This window comes from Acomys minous (genome assembly GCF_964271855.1).
Source record: "Acomys minous genome assembly, chromosome: 17".
NCBI classification, from domain to species: Eukaryota; Metazoa; Chordata; class Mammalia; order Rodentia; family Muridae; genus Acomys; species Acomys minous.
In genome coordinates, this window is record NC_140500.1 from 25,938,397 (window position 1) to 25,961,053 (window position 22,657).

The window sequence follows — 22,657 nt, forward strand, 5'->3', positions numbered from 1 at the left end:
GGGGAAGCTGTAAAAGTCTTGAAGATCAGGCTCTAGCTTTCCTTGGCACCAATGCTAGTAAATTCTACAGTGTGAAAACAGTGACCAGATGCCTGTAAGAAATAGCTTCCCAAATGAGAAGTCACTGTGCTCTCGGGTCCCTCCAATCTGTAAGCTTTATGGTCTGTTCAGAATGGCAGAGTAGCAAAATACATTGCATTTATTACGTATGTTTGAGATACTGAAACTGGGAAGCTCATTTTATGCCTCCATAAATTCCTAAACTGCTGCTAGTTTAGGTTATAGGGCTATAGGACAAGACGAGAGGCCATTTCTACTTGACCTATCACTTCCAGGGTACCACCCTCTTCAGTTTTACAGCTCAGACTCCAAAGCCCATGTCCTGAGAGCTAGTTGTTTAAAAAAACAAAAAACTCAAGTTCTGCTTAAGTCAAGCTAAGCGTTTCTGTGTAATTTTGTGCCTCCCACCAAGCCATCTGGAAATGGAGTTAACTCAGTCATGCCAGCCATTGCTGACCTTATCTGGAGACCTCTCTGGGCATGCCTTTCTAATGCGCGTCACAAAACCTCTTTCATCTCACAGCAGTGTACCTTGAAATGGAACCAAATCTACAGAATACTCACCTTTTTAAGAATTTCTAACATGTGGGCCTCTGGTGATTCTCTATTGTGTTGTGTCTTGTCTGTGGAGAGACATACGGGTCCTGTTCCTAAGTCATAGCGTACACTGAGCAGATGTTCCAGGCAGTGGTCCTAAGACAGCCAAGTCACTGCAGGCTGTTCTCTCCTGCTCCATGCCTCCCACTTATGTTCCTTGTCATTATACCTTCCATGTTGGCTGTCTGAGTTACTCGGCACTACAGGCAGAAAGAGGCTGGCCAACCCTTCCCAACAGCACCTGTGTTTGGTGGAAAGTTGGAGAACCCCCATCTCTGCTCCATTTATTTGCTGGTCCTTCTGTCTGTGGCTTCACAACAGCTCTGAGTTAGAGACCAAGGCACACCTAACAGTGTGCACATCACCTTGAGTGTTCCATGTGGGATCACTGCTGTATTTGTGACTCTTGGCTCAGGTCCCTTTAGAAATCACATCACTTTGAGTTTAAGAGTCAGTGGCAAAGCTAGACATTTCTTGCCAGTGGCTGCCTTCATGTCTTTTACTTGCCCCTGACACCATCTTTTGGGAACTTTGGGCAGAATGGGTGCTATCAACACAGGCCTGGATCATCATCAGGAGGTTCATATGATTTTGATTTCTTGGTTGTGTTTCTGTGGAATTGGAACCCAGGGCCTTCCATGAAACAAGCACGGTGCTTCTGAGTCACATCCTACCTCAGCGGGCAGATCTTTAAAAATTCCTCAGAGATGCAGCTAGGTGGGAGAGCACTTACCTGTGTGCACATGGGCCTAACACAGCCCTAGCTGCACAGATAGGAAAGAAAATGTCTTTGGAAAGACTCAGGATGTGTTCCTACAGTTTCACTTCATGGGCCATTCTTAGATTGTCTGCTGGTTAGCAGGCATTTTGATAGACAGCTTCATGTATAAAACAGAATTCCTCAGGAGTTTACAGGAGGACTGAGGGATTAACACAGAACAAATACTGCAGCTGCAGTGGTGCTCCCTACTGCCTGGGAAACATGTCAGAAGACTGAACTAAGCCATGGCGGATGAGAAAATTAAAGAAGATGTGCCAGAAGAAAAAGTGATCACACTTGGGTAAGAGAACAACGCAGAGAGTCAGGGCAAGAGATGGACATATGCACCAGAAGATGTTACGGGAGCAATGGCTACCACAGTGTTGGCTGTTTAAGAGGGAGGGAGTCACCCATTCCAGCCTGCTCTCAGAGGATATGCTCAGGAGCAACAGGGATGGCATTTTCAGAGTGGCGGACCTCAGCTGTTAGCTCTGCTGGGATACAAGTGTACCCTACCACACTCTGACTTTTTAAAGCTAAACAAGATTGCCCAAGAGATGGTATAAGAGAAAGGAAGAACAAGAGCCTGGGAGGGTAGCGCAGTGGTAGATCATTGGTTGCCCAACTCAGGTGGATCACTTGTCTAGTGCGCAGGGGCCAGGAAGGTAGCACAGTACTAGGTCATTGCCTAGCATTAACCAAACCCCAGCATCACAAGCAAAAGAGAAGAGTGGCACATACACAGAAGAGAGAAATGTGGCATTGGAAAGAAAGCCAGAGGCTCGAGACTGTTAAACTTGAGGGCTGAGTGCAGGCATAAGATTATTGTGTAATTCAAATGCTGATTTCTGTACCCCCTCCCCCAATATCTGGTTGCAAGCCTTGTTCTGAGAACACCCTGTCTCAATCTTGTATAAACTCTGTTCCCCAATTATCCCCTGATATGCTAATAAAGCAGCTTTCCACCAATCACTGAGCAGGGCAGAGAATAGGGCTGGACTTCTGCAAGCCAGGGGAGGAGGAGAAGAGGAGTAAGGTATTGAGTCCCTGGAAAGGTCCAGATGATATTAAGAGAAGGAGCTGGAGCAAGAAATCTACAGAGTGCAAGTATCTGGGATTTATGCTGGGAGGAAACTAGATTAGCTTAGAGGGTTAAGAACAGAGTAATAACTATTCAGTTATTTTATTATGAAGCTTATTATTAAGCAAATATAAAAGTCTCATTTGCATGTTAGCCGTGTTAAAAGAGAAACAAAAACATGTTATAAAAATAGCTAACAGCAAAGACTTTTGAAGGCAGGAGGCATCAGTGTCAGGTAGAGAATGCAGCTAGGTAGCCTCAGGGAAGCTCTAGTGCTGGTAGATTTCTCATAGTGTTACATGTGCTCAGAAAACCTAAGTACACAGCTGAGTGAGAACCAACACACCTTAGAGCACCATAGCAACACCTCAGAAACCTTTGTCACACCGCTCCATTCAATTTGCTTCTTTTTTCTTCCCTTGTCATCTGATCACTTTCTAAATAATGTAGTGTAACTACTGCTTATATAGTGTTTATATTACATTGTGCATTATGAGTAATCTAGAGGTAAAGTGTGTAGCTTATATGCAAGTACATCATTTTATTTCATTATTTTTTATAGAAATGAACATCAGTGGATTTGGTTGTCCATAAGGTATCCTAGAATCTGTAGGAAGTTCCTGCAGACACAGACACTGAGTGACAAATGGAATCTTTTGTAAAGTACTATTCTAGTTTCTTGGCCTTTTTGTGCTTGCTGTGCTGTTGTTGTTGTTGTTGTAACTGACTTATAGAAGTTCTTTATGTATTACACTATTAGTCCCTGTCACATACATGCATTGCAAACATCTCCCATCTATTGGCTGCTTTTCCTCTCTTCTAAGAGAAAGTTCTTAGTTTTGTTTTGTGGGGATTTTGTTTTTGTTTTTGTTTTATTTGAGTATTCTTGTTTGCTTGCTCATTTGCTTTATTTTGGATGTTTTTTCCTTTTTTGAGTTTTGAGACATAAAATCTCACACAGCCCAGGATCAACTTTGAGCTCTAGACTTTCCTGCCTCTAGAGTACCAGAATTACAGGCCTTTAGTTTTAATATAAATGAACTTCTCCTCCTCCCCCCTCCACATCCCCCCCTTCTTCCTCCTCCTCCTCCTCCTTCTTCTTCCTCCTTGTTTTTCAAGACAGGCTTTCTCTGTGGTGTAGCCTTGGCTGTTCTGGACTCGCTTTGTAGACCAGGCTGGCTTCAAACTCACAGTGATCCACCTGCCTCTCTCCCAAGTGCTGGGATTAAAGGTGTGCTCTACCACACCTGGCCTGTTTTTCTTTTATTCTCATGTTGAGTGATGTTTTGTGTTCTGCCAAAGGAGTCTTTCCTTGATAGCTTTGGCACTGTGTATGCTGAGGTTGGAGGGGTCCAGAGAAGACCAGCATGGCTGATTGTATTTGCAAAGTATCCCTTTTTAACCTTCACATTCGATACAGTTGACTTGCTCTGTTTTGTAAGTTTGGAGACAGGTTTTCTCTGTGTAACCTAAGTTGTCTTCAAACTTGCAATCCTCCTGCCTCAGCCTGAGTGCTGAATTTACAGGCATGTGGCATCATCCATCAGGAACTGATTTTGTGTATGATTGCAATATGGATAAAAGTTTTCTTTCATGTAGCCCCATGTATCAGAAAATCTAACCTTTCCCCACCACACAGGGTCATAAACCTAGTGATCATGTTTGTATTCAGCTATTTCCCTTAATTTTCTTATGTGCATAGCTGCCTAAGATTTATTTGGGTTTCACTGAATCAGTGAGTTAGTTTGAGCAGGATTAATACAGGGTCAAGTCTCAGACCTTGGTAATATTATATCATTCAATTTAAGGAAGTTTTAGCTTTTGCAAATATACTGTATAGTTTTTAGCTAGAGGTTTCACTAACCTTCCGAGGAAGCAAGTTAGATGAAGAAACATTGATTGATGTCATTCCCTGTACCAGCTGGAGAGTACACTTCTGAGAAGCTGCCACCAGCTTTAGTAAGGTTCAGTTTCAGAGGCTCTTTTCAGGATTCGAAAGGCCCCTACCACCTTGGACCAGGAAAAAGAGAGAAGGGGGACATGAGGGTGTGGTCCAGTGGCTACAGGAAGAAGGAATAAAGGTCACTGTGGGGTCATTTGAGGCAGGGTGTTTTGTGTGACATCACCTTAGTAACAGTTTCCAGACTGGTAAACAGGACTACACCATCCTGGGCATTGTGCCCTTGCCTCTAGGCACCATATCCCATGTGTGGAATGTTCGAAGCAGTCAGACTTGCTGCTCTCATGTGCTCCAGTCTGCGTTTGGGAATCTTGGTTTGGTTTAACAGTATATTTCTCTACTGTAGATAATCCTCTCTATCCATTTTTCAATTGTCCCTCCTCCAGTGTATGATTATAGTCAAAAGCAGCTCTTTCTCAAAGTCTTTTTTAAGAGCCATACTCTGTCTCACATGTACAACACACACACACACACACACACACACACACCTTGACCTCCAGTGATCCTCTAGCCCCAACATCCCAAGTAGCTGGAACCCCAGGCGTGTCCCACCACACCTGTTCTTGCACACAAGATCTTGCAGTATCTCAGTGACTGGAAGAAGATTTTTTGAATGGATATTTTACATATGGAAGAAAATAAGGTGCTAACATATGGAACTTGCGGAAAGGTCTGGCTGATTCATAGAATCACACTTAGTTTTGCAGGTTAGCAAAACTGTCCTGTTCCTGGAGTGTTTCTGCTGTCTGTGCATACAAAGATTTCAACATGTACAAAGAAAATTATATCTATGGAAAAAGTCATGGGAACTTACATGCTAGCTACAAATTTTGATGAACTACAGAAACCAACCAACCAAACAAAAAACTATTTTTCACTATAGTATCTGCATAAGGGACTTAGGAGGAGGAAGGAAGGAGGAAGAAGAGGAGAGGAGGAGGAGTTCATTTATATTAAAACTAAAGGGACTTCATAAGACACATAAACTAGAGAATGTGGGTCCGCTCCCTCCCTAGAACGACTGTCTGAGCCTGTCACCTCACAGAGAGAGGAGGTGCGCTGAGCTCTGCTTCAAAGATTGTGCTCATCTGCAGTTGCCATATTGCTTTTGGGTCTGTAGCAAAGCAGCTCGTGCTCACTTTGTGGCTGGAGCACACAGAAAAAAGGTCAGCCCGAAGTCCTACAGTCCTCCTCCTCCTCCTCCCAATGACCTAAGACCTTCTACCTCTTAAAGGTTCAGCCATCTCCCCAGTAGTGCTCCCATCTGATACTAAGTCCTTAACACCTGGATTAAACCCTCTAAATCCATGAACTGGAATAAACAATTCCTCCTTAAAATTGTTTTTTTTTTTCACAACAACAACAAAAAGCTGATACAAAGCCCAATGAGCACAATGTTATTAAGATAGCATTCTCCTATTGGTGTGTTTTTCTTTCTTCTTTAAAATATCCTTGTGGGTGCTCGAACAGAACTCAGTGGTAGAATGTTTGCCCAGCTTGCACCAGACCCTAGAGTCCATCCCCAGAACCTCCAAATGCCAAATGTTTTTTTCTCCTTAGTTCTTGTATTTCCACATCAGAATGAATTTTAGAGTCAGTTATCAAATCAATAAAAAATAAAAAAATAAAATAAAACGCTACTAGGATTTGATTTGGAAACACAATATACCCTTAGGTGAAAATAAACTAATTTAACTCCTGTCTTGTCTTTTAAAGATGCACTAAGGTTTAGCATGGTCAGGGTCTACAGTTAGCAAAAGAAGACCACCATGTTCTCCCTGACTGCTGCTCTTGAAAGCATCAAACTCATCCTTGGCTCAGAGTAGCAAGAGTCTAACAAGCAGTGGGGTTCTGAAGTTTTTGTTCTCTTGGCCATTTATTTAATCTGCTTTTTCTGGGTCATCTTCTCCAGTGAATAGCAGTAATTACAATATTTAACTTTTTAAAATCATTTTCAGTGTAGTGCGCATCACTTTGCCCTTGCTATATGCTTGTCATTAAATCCCCTAAAACTTCCATATGAAAATGTTACTGCTCCATCCTACAGAAGAGGAGAGGGATCAGGGTCATATCAGCTAAAAGTGAAGCGCTGACTGACACTGAGGTCCAGGCTGTGTTCTTACCTGTGTTCTAACTATACTTGACACTCAGTTTTCACTTTTCCTCCTTCCTTCCTTCCCTCCTTCCTTCCTTCCTTCCTTCCTTCCTTCTTGCTTGGCCCTGCCTGGTACTTGAACCCATCTTACTGGCTCATCCCATAGCTAGCATTGTCACAAGTGGTTTCCGTTCTTCTCACGGAACCCTACTTTAAGAAGGTTGGTGTGTGTGTGTGTGTGCGCGCGCGTGCTCACATGCACCTTCGATCTCTGGGTCCTCTCTCTCAGCACTTTATTTAATTCTGCCTTGTGCTTAGAAAAGTTTCTTTCTCTGTCTTGCCTTCTACCGATTCAACAGCTTTTTTAACCTTCAGGACATCTTCTAAGAAGATGAAGGCAGTTTTGTCACTGTGCCATTTAGAACTACAAGGTTTCCTTGCAGTATGTACCAGTTTGGGTTTGAACTCTGGCTTCATGTCCAGCCTGGCCCTCACCCCTCTTCAGCCCCACCCTCTTCTACGCACATTCCACGGTGGGATCCAACATGCTGGATGTTTCTTTGATGTGCATCTCATCTCCCAGATGATTGCTCTTTGGCTCTTGAGGCCCAGACTGTAGCCACCTTTAATGATCCCTTCTCAGACTCCCCAGAGTGAAAAAGTTGTGTGTTTTCTCTCACGGTGTGTCCTCATGCCTCTCTGGTGGCCTTTGTTGTACTGAGCTGTGACTAACTTGCTGACGTGTTTTCCCATTAGCCTACAAGGCGTTTTGGGAAAAGGACCCTGTCCTGCTGTCTTTCAGACTTTGCACAATGTCGACACTCAGCAACTGTTAGTTAGAGCTTAGAGGACTGTCCAATGGGTACTGAAAACGGCAGACACTGGAACTGTGTCTCTCCTCAGCAGTAAACCATGATGTCTGTCAGAATAATCTCCTCAGCTGACTGTAGTCTGTGGCCTGCAGAAGTACAGCCGTGTGAGGCAAAGGGAAGTGTTTGTGCAGGAGCACCACACAGAGTTGAGCTCCTCAAGCTGTGAGTCTAGGACCCTGGACACAGCCATCATGTCAGGTCAGCACTACAAGTCAGACTGTGTGGCCTCAGACTCGGCGCTGACTTCTCTGGGCCTATTTCATGATGAGAGTCTGGGAACATGTAGGTTCTGGTCACTCACTTTTACACAGAGGTGTCAGCTCTGGTTGTCCTCCCTTCCCTGGTGAGTCCCCGCTCCTTACAAATAAGCTGAGCTCTATCTGAACTCTCCTCTCCCTTTCAGCTTCAGAGCGAGCTGGAGAAAGTGGAAGGGGACAATGCAGAGCTGCAGGAGTTCGCCAACACCATTCTCCAGCAGATAGCTGACCACTGCCCTGACATCCTCGAGCAAGTTGTCAACGCCCTGGAAGAGTCCTCCTGACGTGCTCCAAGGACGGTGACCAAGGAGCCGGAAAGGAGAACCTGAGGAAGGGGGTCTGAGCCATCTCCATCCCGGACCCTGCCAGCTGGACGTGCGAATCCAGCCCGTGTGTCTCTGTCCTCGTATTCTGCCTTCCGCTTTGAATGTTATCTCTGCACAAATCTCCTTGGTCTCTATGAAGAACTGCCCTTGGCATCAGCAGCGGAGAGCCAGGAGGCTGGCACTCTGCCCTTCCAGGGACAGGGAACCAGGAGCCCACTCAGAGCGCTGTGCCGCGGAAGCATCAGCAGGAGTGCTTTCTCCTTGGAGGGTACTGGAGGAGGGAGGAGGTGGCCAAGGACAGCAGCTACAGGCAGGCCTCCTGCAGCTCAGCTCAGCCCTGCTGTGACTCTAAGCCTGTCACCTGTCTCTCCTGCACTGCTGTCAGGTGGTCACCCGGGTCACCCTGTACGACCTTTTGCCTTCCCATGCTTCACTATTAGGCCACGTGTCTGACTAAGGAGAAAGGCTGTAACATGGAGGGCCATGTTGTCATTGCTTGCAGTTTTGCTCCTCAACAGAAGATGCCTGTAGGGCCAGGCTGCTTCCCACATCGCCCACAATGCTCTCTGCTCCCACCACCTTACCCCAAGCTGCTGTAGAACAGGGGTTGCTAGACTGTGTGCTCTGCCGCCCACCTTCTCACTTTTTTTGGTTTTGTTTTGTTTTTGTTTGTTTTTTGAGACAGGGTTTCTCTGTGCAGTCCTGAATGTCCTGGACTCGCTTTGTAGACCAGGCTGGCCTTGAACTCAGAGATCCACCTGCCTCTGCCTCCCAAGTGCTGGGACTAAAGGCATGCGCTACCACGCCCAGCCTCAGCTTTATTTAAGGTACCTCCTCAGAACCACAGCCTCGTGCCCCGCCTACAAATGTCTTCTGGTGCAACTGAGCTTGTCTTATTCATGCACATTCCTCCTCCATTCACTAAAAAGAAGAAGAAGAAACACTACGAAATGCCTGCTGTGTGCATCAGTGTGCACAGCACCCGTCCTGAGAAAGCCTCTGACAGGGAAAGGTGGAGATCATGTGAGATGTGCTCAGCTGAGTCGTGGCAGTGTAAGCATGCCTTCTCCCCTCCATCCTCCCAGGAACGCCTTCCCAAACCAGCTTTCTTTGTTTTCCACTCTAATAGCATTGTGGGCTTGGATGGCTCAGGCACCTCTTTGCCTAGAAAATCTCATTTGGCAGTTCAGGATCTTTGCTGTCAGTATTACCACCCTGAAACATGTTCTGTTTAGGGGACTGAATGCGTCCATTTGTGTCAGCTGACTGCTTAACACATCCTTGCACACCTCACGGACTTGGCCAGTGCCATGCTAAAAGCAGATGCAGATCCAGTTGAGGGTCTGGGCGTTTTGCAGGTTTCCCCCAGGTGTAGAGCACAGCTGCCATGCATAGCCAGGCACTAAGAAAGACGCAGTGCAGCAGTGCAGCCCTTCATTCCTGAAGCAGACACCTCGCACTGCCATCTTCTGATGAGGCTGCTGCGCACTCTCAGTTTTGCATTTTCTCTGTGTTACACTCTCAAAAGAACATAACACTACCTATCAGCCCCTCACAGCCCTCAGCCTAGGATCACACACAGCCACTGCTGTCACACTCACCTAAGCAGTCGTCCCTGGCTCCCCTTCTTCCCTGCCATAAAGTGTTCCCTTGTGTGGGATGCTGGGGACTGTTCCTCATAAGGGGTTGAGTGGACTCTGCCATGAAGCTCTCAATGAGATGCTTTTGGAGGACCCAGCCTGGCTACCAGGAATATGGAGGTTAGGCCAAAAATGATGATGACCGCTGCTCAGTGCTCTCAGTCCTTTTTATTGTCCCATCCGTAAGTCCTGTAGAGGGTCCCGGTATGTCCGCATAGGAAAGTTAGACTCCTGTTTTACTCCCATCGTATAAGGAGCCACCACCTAATAACAGTTTCACAGGCTACTGTGGGATCCAGAAAACAGAAGAGTCCAGGCCCACAGGAGCAGCCTAGCACTGGCACAGGCCCGCTGCTTTCCAACTGTGGGGGGCCAGCACAGGCAGACCTCCTTCCCTGTACCCATTTGGTGTATGTTAACAGAAGTACCGTCACCACTCTTGCCAACTGCACCACATATGACCACTCTTGAGCTCTTCCTTCTCTTTATTTTAAAACTTTCCCTCAGGTCCCTCTAGAGAGGCTGCAAGAGCCCTCCAGGACACATGCTTGTTGGGAAGGCAAGTTTGTAGGATAGACCTTGTCTGATCTCTGCACCACAGCAGAGGGGTGTCCTCCGCTGGTTATCCAGCAACTCAGAGGATTCCGGAGACTAAAGGGGGGCGGGGGGCATAAACATGGCCTCTGTGTTAGACAAAGCTAACAGGGTATCTGGCATCTTGCATCATTCATTGAGCCAGTATTTACTAAACACAAAACTGCCATCGCACTAGGACATGGCATTCCATGACTGTCCCTGCAAGCTCACTGAAGCTTGGCTAGGATCATCCCCATCACTTCTGTTCCATTGTCAAGTTTCAAACCCTTTCACACCTAAAGACCCCAAGTGAAGCTGACCGGAAGAAGAACGCTGGAATCCAAACTGGAACTCACGGCTACAGCAGCAGCATATGCATCCCATTGTAGGCCTCTGTCCCAGATCCTCAGTGAGTGGCTGGTGGCACACCTGAATGGGAGTAGTGAGGACTTAGAAACCACTTAAGATGGGGAAGTCGGAGTGGGCGTTACCAACTCAGGCAGGTTGTTCCTGCCGGCCTTTGTTCTCAGACCATCTTCAAAAGGCCTGGATGTATTTGTAACTCAGCAGTGGGCCTTAGAAATTGTAGGAGAGCAGACCTGACTGAGACCACCATGCAGGTTGTGCCGTGTCTGGCCGTGACCCATCCATCTGTTTGGCCTCCTGGGAAGAATGTGTTGGCTCGCTTTCTCCCTCAGGAGATGAAGTCAGCACAGATGGCTCTCACGTGCTACTGTCCTGCCCTCCACTGTTGACACTGGGACTGGTTTGGCCTCACACCCTCCTGTTTGAAGCACAGGCCCACTGGCTGGCCTCCCTCCAGGTCTTTGAAGAAGAGCCAAAGCAAGAATATGTCGCTGTGTAGAATGTGACACCCACAGGCCCAAGTCCCAGCTGACCCCACGACAGCAGTGTCGGTAACTCTCAAGTCTGCTTAACCTCCTGCCTGCAAAGTCCAGAGACATGGAAAAGAAGCAAAAAAGGGTGAGGCTGCACCACAGGCCTGTCGGGCACCCGCTGTCACTGCCAGTCTTGGAGCTTTTGAGAGTTCAAAGACATTTCCTCCTGCAAACCAAAAGGATGTTTGGGGAAAAAAGAAAACAAGCTTTACCTGGGGATCCTTCTGAACAAAATGGCTGTCTGTACTCTTTTTAAACAGAAACTTTGCAAACTTTTTAGTGTCAAAATTGTAACCAAGTGTCTCCTGAATCTTCCCACTGTGTTTGGCAAGTGTTGTGACCCTGTTGTAGGTATTTCTCCTCCTGCCTCTTGAGGGAGAAGTCATTTTAGGGGTTGACCTGGGAGAGCGGGTATCTGTCCCTGTCCCGCCACCTCTTTTGTTTCTCGGCTTGTTGATATTGTCTGTGTGATTCAGAGAACGGGGCAGTTACATTGTGTCCATTGTTGAGAATATTAAAATATTAAAGAAAAAAAGTAGTTATAGAACTGAAAAATTAAAGAGCTGTGTTTTAAAAAATGCAAACCCATAAATATCATGTTAACAAAGGAATTCAAGCTATGGGCAGCCTCGCTCCTCCCCCTCCAGGTTGGTGAGGTGGTAGCCAGGCCAGCCCTTGGGAAATACTGACCACACTTGAGTTAGGTGACTGTGTGGAAACGAGACACCTGCTTAGTGGAGACATGAGAATCTGGGGCTCAGAGACTCTTCAGTTGTGTCAGGGTTTTCTCTACGTCCTCAGGACCTCTGGGTAGAGGTTTCAAAGCTGGTGTCCCCAGAACCACCCTCACCCTCTCATTGGATCAAGCCTTGTGTGCCTAGTGCTGTGTGGTAACCTGGGCTTGGGCCTGGAGCCCCTGCTTGCCAGGCCACAAGACCTCTTCCTGCCCACTTGGTGCTATCTCATCACGACCATCCAACAGGGCAGCCTGGTCTCCTGAAGTCTGTGGGCCAGGTGCCGTGGATGGCCCTCAGAGCTTAGCTCTTTCTGGCTTCAAGTCATAGATTCTGCCCTTTGAAGCTTTTTAGACCCAAACCTCTTGGCTCCAGAGAGTCAGGGAAGGAAGTGAGCCAGGCTGAGGCAAGAAGATCACCCCTGTGCCGCAGCGAGCACACCAGCCCAGCCCCTCTCCCCTGCCACACCAGTATTACATCCGTCCTCTCAAGCACCTAGGCCTGCCGGAGGCACATGCCATTGTTGGCCAGCTGCCCAGACCAGGAACCTGCCATGCACAGCAGGCTGTCCCAGGATGGGGACTTGGGCCTTACTCTGCACCTCTACTTGAGAGGAGGCGTGTTGCACTTTAGTGGGGAGCCCAGAACATTGGGCACTGGCTTCCTGTAGCTTGAGTCCCTGTAGGTAGCAGTGGTGGCAGCCTGATGGGTTTGTGTGAAGCGGCTGCAGCTGCTGTCTTCAGCTGTGCACGTGTGTGCAGTTACCAGAGTGGAATTGCTGGCCTGATGATGACATTACAAAGACGTTGTGTTCTGTTCAACTTTGCCTTGGTAATTACTGTAAACACTTTGTTCAATTTTTTTCTTTTTTATTCACAAACTAAATCCATCAGGAAATTATAAACTTATTTAAAAACTGTGTGCTGCCGCCTTCTTTAGTCCATCCCAGCCTGGCCATGCCCCTATGACAAGACTGGTTATGATCTGGAAAAGCAAGAGGAGACCAGCAGACACCAGGAGGCCATCTCCAGGGGCACTAGAAACTGCGCAGTACAGGAGATCGGCAGCAGACTTGGCCTGCTAGCGCCTTCTCCTGCACCTGCTGGGCTGGTCTCAACAGAAAGTGCCCCTTAGATTCCCACTCCAATCCTTGTTAAAAGTTCATTTCCAACTTCCTGTTTCCCTTTCACTGTATTCCAAAGCAGGTTGTTCATATCAGATCCGGCTATGTTAGAAAGCATCCATCACCAGGAGGCGTAGATAGTTTACTCGAAGATGTGGCCAGCACTGGCATTCCCCACTTCAGGGGTGTGTTCTGAGTGCCGCCACCTCAGATGCAGGCCGTGTCTGCAAATGCATTGTGAACACCAAGAGTCAATGAGTCAGGAGACTTCTGAGAACTTGTGCCCATAAGAAATGTTCTAGGGCATTTATTTTAGGGTATTCATGCTCTGATTAACGTTTTATCCATGTCTATCTTAGGAAGTAAGAAAATGATGCTGAGCTCGGCACAGTGGCTCATGCCTGTACCCCCAGTACTCGGGAGTCAGGTGAGAAGATGGGGAGTTGGGGAGAAGCCTGGACCACATAGTGAGACCTGTCTCACAAATTCGGTCTCTCCCCTCCCTCCCTCTGCCATGAAAATTATGGCACCTGGCTTGTTGCTCTGTAGGAATCGTGAAATGAGAGCTTCAAGCATTTTCAGGTCCTTTTCCTGGCAGAGCAGCTGATTAGACATACTGCCAGGTAAAGGGGTACCTGGCGCTATTTACCAGTCTGAGGGATGAAGCTGCATCTGGTTGCATCATGGGAAACAGCAGTGATGTGACTAGGAGAATGAATGCTGTGCTGCACGGTGTAAAGCCACAAGCACAGCAGTCCACACTAGTCAGCGGTTTCCAGGGCTTGCTTTTCTTTCTTCTCTCTCTCTCTCTCTCTCTCTCTCTCTCTCTCTCTCTCTCTCTCTCTCTCTCTCTCAACTAATTTATTCACTCAGTTGTTGACCAGTACTTAGCTACAGAGGAGTGGATGCAGATCACAAGCTTGCACAGGGTGTACATAAATCCACACAGTACACAATCTTTTTTTTAATGGCTATAATACAAACAGGCATGAGCATAATACATAATTATGTTCTCCTTTTTGGAAATTCCTTTAAAGCACAGGGTTACTTTTTTTTTTTTCATATCTGTGAGCTGCTTTTAAAAATGATCCAGCTGTGTGCTGGAGATGGGCAAGGAGCAAGACATAGCTACAAGAGACCAGCCAGGGAGTGGGTGCATGAAGCAGGGAATCAGTGTCTACCAGAAAGCCATGCTCCTGCTTCAGAGGTCTGTGTGAGCTTTCCCTGATCAACATCAGGAGTCACAGTATCTTTACTGTGCTTTCCCAGTCAGCACACATGCGCCTCTTCCCCAGGACCGTACATCCCACAACCCCTTGTTGGAGACATCTGAGTACAAAGACTAGTGCAATCAGCTTGTTCAGCGTCTGCTAGGCTCTGGTGATGGCTTGCCTCATCCCATCTCCACAGCAGCCCTCAGGAGAGGCCCCAGTACCCATCTCACAGATGAGGCACAGATGGGACAAGGCTCTCAGGCCAAGCAGCCAAGGTGTGACAGCTGTGGCTGCTCCAGGCCTAGGGGAGGAGATTAGTCCCAGGGCCAGAGGCTGGGGAATCCAGCAACAGCAGCACTAGACAGTTCTCAGATCAGTTCTTCTTACAATGTGAGTTTGACCCCTAGGGGTGTCAGGCGATTGGGGCTGAGAAGATTGTGTAGGCAAAAACGAAGCAGGACACAGGTATCTGGGCTAGCCAGTGGCCTGTGTGGGCCTTAGAACCACTGCTTGGCCGAAGACCAAGGCCCAGACATGTGGGCTACAATCTGCCTTAGCTGATGTGATGTATCTGTGGGGTTAAAATAAATAAACCACCTCTACTGTCCTTGAATGTATAGCTAGCTGGGGAGAACACCACCTCACATCACCAGTCATCCTGTGGGGCTAATAAGAACCTGACCAAGAGGAAGGGAGAGAGTGCCTGGCTTGGCAGCCCGGGAAAATCAGCACCTTGCTGGCTCTGAGGCAGGGGAGGCTCCTGGGGCTTGGAAGGGAGAAGCTACTAAGAGCAGTACACAGCCTCTGCATTGAGCAGTGTCCGTCAGCACAGGTCCAGTGCCTGCCAGTTATTCACCACTACTTCTGATAAAGAAGCTAAAACGCAACCTAAATAGCCCACAGCTACAAAGTCAACTAGTGACAGGCCTGGATCACTCACTCCCGTCAATGGATTTCCATGTTTCTCCGGCTCCTCACAGAGCCCATGGTCCTATCAAAGATTCGGGGCCAGGGAAGAGGATGGTGGCAAAGACAGACCTGCCAGCCACAGGAGGATGGAGGTCTCAGGGCCATATGCTGGCTCTGGGTTCAGAGGAAATAGAAACAATACATCTGGCCTGCTCACTATCGGGTTGGATATGAGTCACGTGGTCTCGAGCTATGTTGGGCTTTGAACAACATTGGTTTTCCGGGAATCAGGCAGTCAACCACTTAAGGTCCTAGCCATCTTTAGGCTAAACTTGACTGGGAAGGAATGATGTGGGCTGGTAGCGCCTCATCAGTGTTCTTGGTACATAGCTCACCCCTTTACTGTCATCTTAAGAGGAGACAATTTCCCCCATAGGACACAATGGCTCATGGGGTACCATGATACATTTGTGTGTGCCAAAAGTTCATGTGTGAGAAATATAACATCCAAATTTGTGTTGATGGCATTAGAGGTAAGAATTGGGGGGGGGGGCATAATTAGGGTTCAGTGAGTTCATGATGGTGGCACCCCCATCATGGGGCAAGAGGCAGCTGGCATGCCACCCCATCACCAATGTGATGTTTTCTGTTGTGTTAGCTTGTATATGGAGGGCCTTCCAGATGCAAGAGGATGTCAGCCCCACCTGCTCAGACTTCCAGCCAAACCGACCCTTATTCCTAACGAGTTGCATGCTCAGATGGCCAGTTACAGCATCAGAAAGTGGACTAAGACACAGGTGGCTTGGAGCATCCAGCAGCTGTAATGGACACCCACCACCATGAGCAGGCACACTCCGTTATGCCACACACACACCCCCAGGCTGTGTCTACAGCAGGACGCTGACATTCCCACAAAGCCATGCCTGCTGGAGGAGCTGTACCTAAGTGAGGCAATCAGAGACAGAATGCTGGCCCTACTGAGCTGACAGACAGCACAAACTTTGACCATGAAGGCAGCTTAAAATGTAGGACATGTTCACCAGATGAGCTTTGCTGATGACTAGGTGTGTGGCCTTAGTCTTGGCGATGTCACCTAAAGCTTTTGACCTCCAGCCTTGTATTTTTTTTTTCCGTTCGAGATAGTGGCCCACACACACTTCACGTGTTTGTAACATGCAAACAAGAAGATGCAAGGTCTAGGTGGCTCAGAGGCCGAGCACTTGCCTCATGTGCGCCACCTGTGTGGTCCATTCCCACTATATCAGGGGGAAAGGATGCAGAAGAAAGTGTCAAGCCCGCCGGGTGGTGGTGGCTCACGCCTTTAATCCCAGCACTCAGGAGGCAGAGGCAGGTGGATCGCTGTGAGTTCGAGGCCAGCCTGGTCTACAAAGCGAGTCTAGGACAGCCAAGGATACACAGGGAAACCCCTGTCTCCAAAAACAACCCCCAAAAAGAAAAGTGTCAAGCCCATGGCAATGAAAAGGTGTGCTTGGCGCCCAACAGTCAATTGTTACGTTCAGTTCACTTTAGAGCCAAGGCTTGCTTTGGAAACCCATGGGCAATCCATGGAGATGCTGACAATGTACATTGCCTTTCAGGAAGGATGCTTCTTCAAAGGCCATCTCCCACCATCTGAAACACCCCAAAGAGAGAAATCAGCCAAAGACGATGAGGCTAGTGCCTAGACCAGCCAGTTTGCCAGAGAAGGGAAGGGGCCACCACCACCTCCCCTCTTCTGTGTCCTGGCTCCCTGCTGGTGACTGTGGCCTGCCTTCCTGTGGTTCTCTGAGTGTGGGCCACAGTCCCTCCCCGAGCATTCCAATAATCATACTGTTTCTGCTTTAGGAAGGAAGAAGCCCAGATGCCAATGAGCATGCCTCAGCGTTGGGGCCCCACTGCCTCCATTTGTGAGGATGAGCCCCTGTATAAGAACTTTGCCTGCCCTGGTTCTTCATTGCTGTGACATGTGAGACAGAAGTCTGGAACCCAATATTAGAATCTCTGGCCAGGCCATCACACCATGGAGTTTGGGTCATAGCATTGCTGACATCTCGATTGTGATCTTTCTAAGCTCCCTACACAGACGACGTACCTGAGCTGAGGCTGCCTAGACGCTGGCCCTTAGATGACCTGAGATGCTCACCCTTCGGCCTCAGAGTAAGAGGGCATCTTGATCTCCACCTGTCTCCTTCCAAGGCCTGTAGCTTACTTTCCTTCTCCTCCTGTCTCCTAATGGACCACAAGCCCCTGTAAGCAAGGACTGTCCTTTCTCCTGGGTCCTCCACAGTCCTATGCACAGACCTGAGCTTACCAAGCAATTTAAAAGGACTTGCTTATGTAGCGGCTTCCCACAGTTGGCCTAGTTTTAGCCCCAGCCTCCTGACGTCAGGTAGGAGATCCCATTTGCTCCCCCCACCCCCATCTCCAGCCTGTGGAGCTCCCATTAGTGCTGCTGTGGTGATGAGCAACAGGTGGAGCCTGTCTGTCCTGAGAGGCAGCTGGGAAGGAGGCAGCTAGGCTCTGACCCTGGGGCTCAGGGTCCTCGGTGAGGCTCTGGCCATCTGGGGCCTCTTCTCCTCCCCTGCTCCAATTCCCTGTTCCTCCTAGACACCCCCAGGAATTCCCACAGAGGTTTCTAAGAAGCTAAACCTGCCTGGGGCTGGGAATCAACATCTTGGAATCCAGGGCAGGTAACGGTTCTTCCTGGGAGCTCGCCAGGGAGTGAGATACAACCAGTGTTCTCCTGATTGTATGTGTGTGTGTGTGTGCACACAGCCTATTGTGCAGCCTTGCCTTCACACGCATGTGCACACAGCATACGTGTACAGCTGTGCTGACACATACACAGAGGAGTCGGCCAAGTGAGGGGCTCCATGTTAAGAAGGAAATGGGTAAACAACGTCAAGATTTTTGTTCCCCTCTGAGGCTTGCAAAGAAGGTGTTAAGAGCACAAGATTTAAATTATAAACTTTGTCAAAAGGCAAGCAGCCTAATGTGTGACTCTTGCCAACTTGGATGTGCTCCTTGGGGTAATACTACACTGAGCTAATGCAGAAGGAATCGTGGGAGGAAAAGGCAGGGTGGGAGCAAGCCGCAGTGTCAACCAAGGGCAGACCAGCTGGAGCCCGGAGGCCCTCCATGCCTCTGTCTAGTTTCCCTCCCACGGGTTCCTTGACTGATAGAGTTTTCTGTCAGGCCTAAAGGACTCACGGCAAGGTTGGGGAGACCTACTTCCGAGGGACCCAGAACAGGTCCAGATCACCCAAGGAACAATTGCTTAAGGAGCAGGAAAGACAGCCAGAGGGCCTGCCAGCTGGACGTGTCACCTCTCTGGACCCCCCCCCCCCATTCTATCCATCTCTCTGTCCACTGCCAAAGACAAGCTGCCTCTCCCATGGGTGCAGGAACCCCGCTCGGCATGGCACAAAATGCCTGGACAGAGATGGAAATGAAGACATAAACCTATAGTGACTCTACAGTTTGGGACACAGTGGGGGTAACCAGAAGAGCTATTATAGGGCCAAGGAGTCATATTTCCCTCCAGCCCAGTTCTGCCCCATCATCCCCTTAATAGTCCTACCAGGCCCAGGTTTCACTTAGCCCGGCTTCTGGTCCCAGTATCTGCTTTCTGACACTCAGAACTCACAAAGACGTCTCTGCCCCCACTAGGTCCTGTGATTTTTGTGTCACTACATTTTGTGGGTGCTTCACCTTTCCCACCCTTGTCTGACCAGGCACCTCACTCACTCCTTTCCCTGTGCATCCGAAATAGGGGGCCATTCTGGTCCATGCTTTTAAAAAAAAAAAAAAAAAAAAGGTCATCTGGGAGGTGGTGATGCACGCCTTTAATCCCAGGACTTAGGAGGCAAACGTAGGTGGATTTCTGAGTTCTAGACCAGCCTGGTCTACACAGTGAGTTCCAGGACAGCCAAAGATAACACAGCAAAATCTTATTGGGGGGAGGGGCGGGGGCTTATTGGCTTTTGAGACAGGGTTTCTCATTGGGACTACAGGCTTGTTGATTAAGCCACCGCTGCCTCCCCAGTACTGGGATCCCCAGCACATACAATACTCAGTTTTTCTGTGGGTGCTGGGAATAGAACTAGGGTCCTCATGTTTGTACATCAAGCACTTTACCCACAGTACTATGTCCTCAGCCCCCGTCCCACTCATAGTATTTTCTCCAGAGAGCTAGCCCCTCCAGCCTTTGACTCCTCAAGACGGCATCAGGGGAGCTGGAGAGAGGGCTCAGTGGTTAAGAGTGCTTGCAGCTCTTGCAGAGGACCAGAGTTCAATTCCCAGTTCAACTCAACACCAGGTGGCTCCCAATCGCTTGTAATTCCATTCAGGGCATTTAATGCCGTCTTCTGGCCTCCGTGGCACCTGTGTGCATGTGCACCTATCTACACAGAGACACATACCCACATCAATAAATGTAAATATTTAGGTTTTTTTTAAGGTAGCAAGGGGACAAAGAGGATGAGCTAGAGCCTCAGTTTCTGGCTCCATCAGGGGACTGACTGGCCCTTTCTGCTCACACAGGAGCGCTGTCATGCTGTGATGTTAAAGCCATTATCTCAGCTTGGGATGGCCACCAACTCCCAGCTCTCCTGGGAGTGGGTGTCACCGCCTGGAGCCTGAAACCTTGAGTGGGTTTGGGTAGCCCTGAGGAGTCCTCTTGACACCTTTAAGAATCACTTCCTGCCGGGCATGGTGGCACACGCCTTTAATCCCAGCATTCAGGAGGCAGACACAGGTGGATCGCTGTGAGTTCGAGGCCAGCCTGGTCTACAAAGCAAGTCCAAGACAGCCAAGGCTACACAGAGAGACCCTGTCTCGGGGGGAAAAAAAGGAATCACTTCCCACAGTTCTTCTTGCCGTAGGTAATCTATTGTATATATGTGTAATAATATAAATGTATATGTACAAAATAAAATAAATTTTAAAATGACATTTTACCAAAAAAAAAAAAAAACAACAACTTGAAATATCCCAAAAAGCAAATCTGTACAACGTGTAATTAAAGAGAAGTTTGCTGATATTTTAAATGTTAAAAAAAAAAAATCACTTCCCAAATCCACGTGTTTGTAGGTGAATACATAGCCTGTGGGAGTTCTGTCTCTCCAGTCATGACGGCTTTTCCTAAGTTCATGGCTGTGAATCCCTTTTCCTCAGAGAGGCAGCTGGAAGGGAGTCACAGCTCCCAGTGACGATGACCACTGGCCTGTGAAGGTGTCGAACTCCTGTGCCCAGGAGACAAAAGAGCCTGTACTTTGCCATCTTCCTGTCCCCACCCAAACCTGCTGCCTGCCACGAGGCTCCTTGAGACAGGGCTGCATCTCATGCCTGAAGAACCTTTGTGTAGCAGCAACTGTCTCATTTTCTTTTTCTCTCATTTTTTTTCTTTGCTAAAAAATATATACCTCACAACAAAAACGTTTCTTTTCTTCCTCATGCGCAGTGATCAGGGCCAGGAAATGAACGGAAACAGTGCTAGCCTGTAGGCCAGACTCCTCCCCGCTGGCTTGTGAACCAGGGAGGACTGCAAGGTCAAATCTACTCCTAGAAGGACTGCAGAGGAATTTCTCCTGGACGTCTGGGACATAAGTCCCAGCTGTTTGCAGCTGGGCTGAGTGGTGGAGGAGTTTCCTGAGCAAGTCTCACTATTTATGCTCTTCGGCATCTCTCACCGGCTTGTTTAAAAGATATGTTTATTTCCAGGTTTGCATCTGTCATTGCTGGCTGGAAGAAACTCTAGTTACTAAAATAAGTCTTAGCCCTGCAGCCCACACTGTACCACCTCCCAGACCTGACCACACAACCAGCCCGTCACGCAAAACCTGCCTACCTGCATAGGGATGCCCCTGCACCCAGCCACCGGTGACACAGCCTTATGCTAGGCTCACCTTATGCGTTTTGTGTCTTCTCACAGTGGCCCTCGTAAGGCTTTAAAAATGTTTGGCGCGGTGTTATTAATATGGCTGCCTCTATAGGAATGGGAACACACAGTGACCTTGATCAGCCTGCATGCTCCTCGGCTGTGAGGGTTGAGGAAGGCTAGGACTCTGCCACTGGGGCTCGTAGGGAGCCAGATACAAAGCCAGCCATTTGGAAGTTTCTAGGCATCAGAAACTGCACACACTGCACACTGCACACTGACAACAAATAAAGCACATTTCACGTCTGTTTGGTCATTGGCCTGTCAGCATACAAACACAGGTGGAGCATCCTAGGTGGTCCATGAAGATGTGCTACAGAAAAGAATGTGAGGCTCAGGGCAGCTGTGCCACTTATAGGGGTCACCTGCCCTACGGTGTCAGATAGACTAAGCCTCCTATCCCAAGCCTGGGCACCTCCACTCCTGCCTGAGAGACCTTGCATCTTCTCTGCATGCAGCTTGTGGGCATCGGCAACCCTACTCCTATGTATGCCTCCCAAAAGATCGAAGGCAAGTCTAGAGATTTCCTGCCTACCCACATTTGCAGCACCATCACTCCCAGATGGCCAGGGGACGGACTGTGACACACCGGCACAGTGGCATTTCCTTCATCGTAAAGGATGATTAAAACAAAATTTCTGTGCATACTATAATGCTGATGAACCCTGAAGACACTGTATTTAGTAAAAAGGGGCAGACACAAAATGACAAACACTCTCTGCTGTGTGGACTATGGTAGAGCAAACTCCCAGGCACTTCAGGGATGGAGAAGAGGCAAAGAGAAGTTGGATTTAGAGCGTCCTGGCCCCGCTGTCCTGGCACACTCTTGTCACCCCAGCACTTGGGAGGCTGAGACAGGAAGATCTCTAGGCGGTGGAGTGGTTTCCTAGAGGAGAGCTTTGAAAATGGTTCTACAATGCTGTGGCTATGTTTAGCTCCATCATACCGCGTGATTATGAACAGACAAAGTGTTAACTATTATGTATATGTTACTGGGATAAGACTCTTTAAAAGTTCATTTGGGCTGGGCGTGGTGGCACAGGCCTTTAATCCCAGCACTCTGGAGGCAGAGGCAGGTGGATTGTTGTGAGTTCGAGGCCAGCCTGGTATACACAGCAAGTCTAGGACAGCCAAGGCTATGCAGAGAAACCCTGTCTCAAAAAACAAACAAACAAACAAAAGTTAATTTGGAAAGCACGGTTCTGCACCAAGCCTGTCCGGACTGGCCTCTGCCCCCAGCCTGTGTCTCTCCTCTGCCCAACCACGCCTCTGAGTCTCTGGAACATGCCCCTCCTGTCTCCTTCCTCCACAGCCTGTGGGCCCAGGCTACTTGGCCACCATTTCAGCACCCCTGCATCTCTGGCACACCCTGCCTCCCTATAGGAGCCACACAGACATGGGGTACTTGGCGTAGAAGAAAACCGTGAGAGATGGCTTGCTGGTGGGTGGGGAGAGCCACGTGCTCCATTTCCCTCATATTGGAAGAGTCTCCCTAAGCATCAGGCAGCCAGTTCTGGTTAAGAACAGGCCTGCACGGTACAGAGTTCCTCCATCTAGGTTTGTGGATTCTAAGAGAAGGAAAGGCTCTCGGTGATAATCATGTCCCGTCTCTCCCT

At 48.5% G+C, this 22,657-nt stretch overlaps 1 protein-coding gene across 5 annotated transcripts in view; it reads left to right on the forward strand.

Annotated features, from left to right (window-relative positions):
• The window catches only part of ERC1 (ELKS/RAB6-interacting/CAST family member 1), a 277,582-nt gene extending 264,806 nt beyond the window's left edge, over positions 1-12,776 (forward strand). For all 5 annotated transcript variants that reach the window (XM_084766086.1, XM_084766087.1, XM_084766083.1 and 2 more), the window contains one exon: positions 7,829-12,776. In XM_084766086.1, coding sequence (XP_084622212.1) covers positions 7,829-7,966 — 138 coding nt within the window. In that variant the 3' untranslated portion in view covers positions 7,967-12,776. The remainder of the gene's footprint in view (positions 1-7,828) is intronic.
• Positions 12,777-22,657: the final 9,881 nt, after the last annotated feature.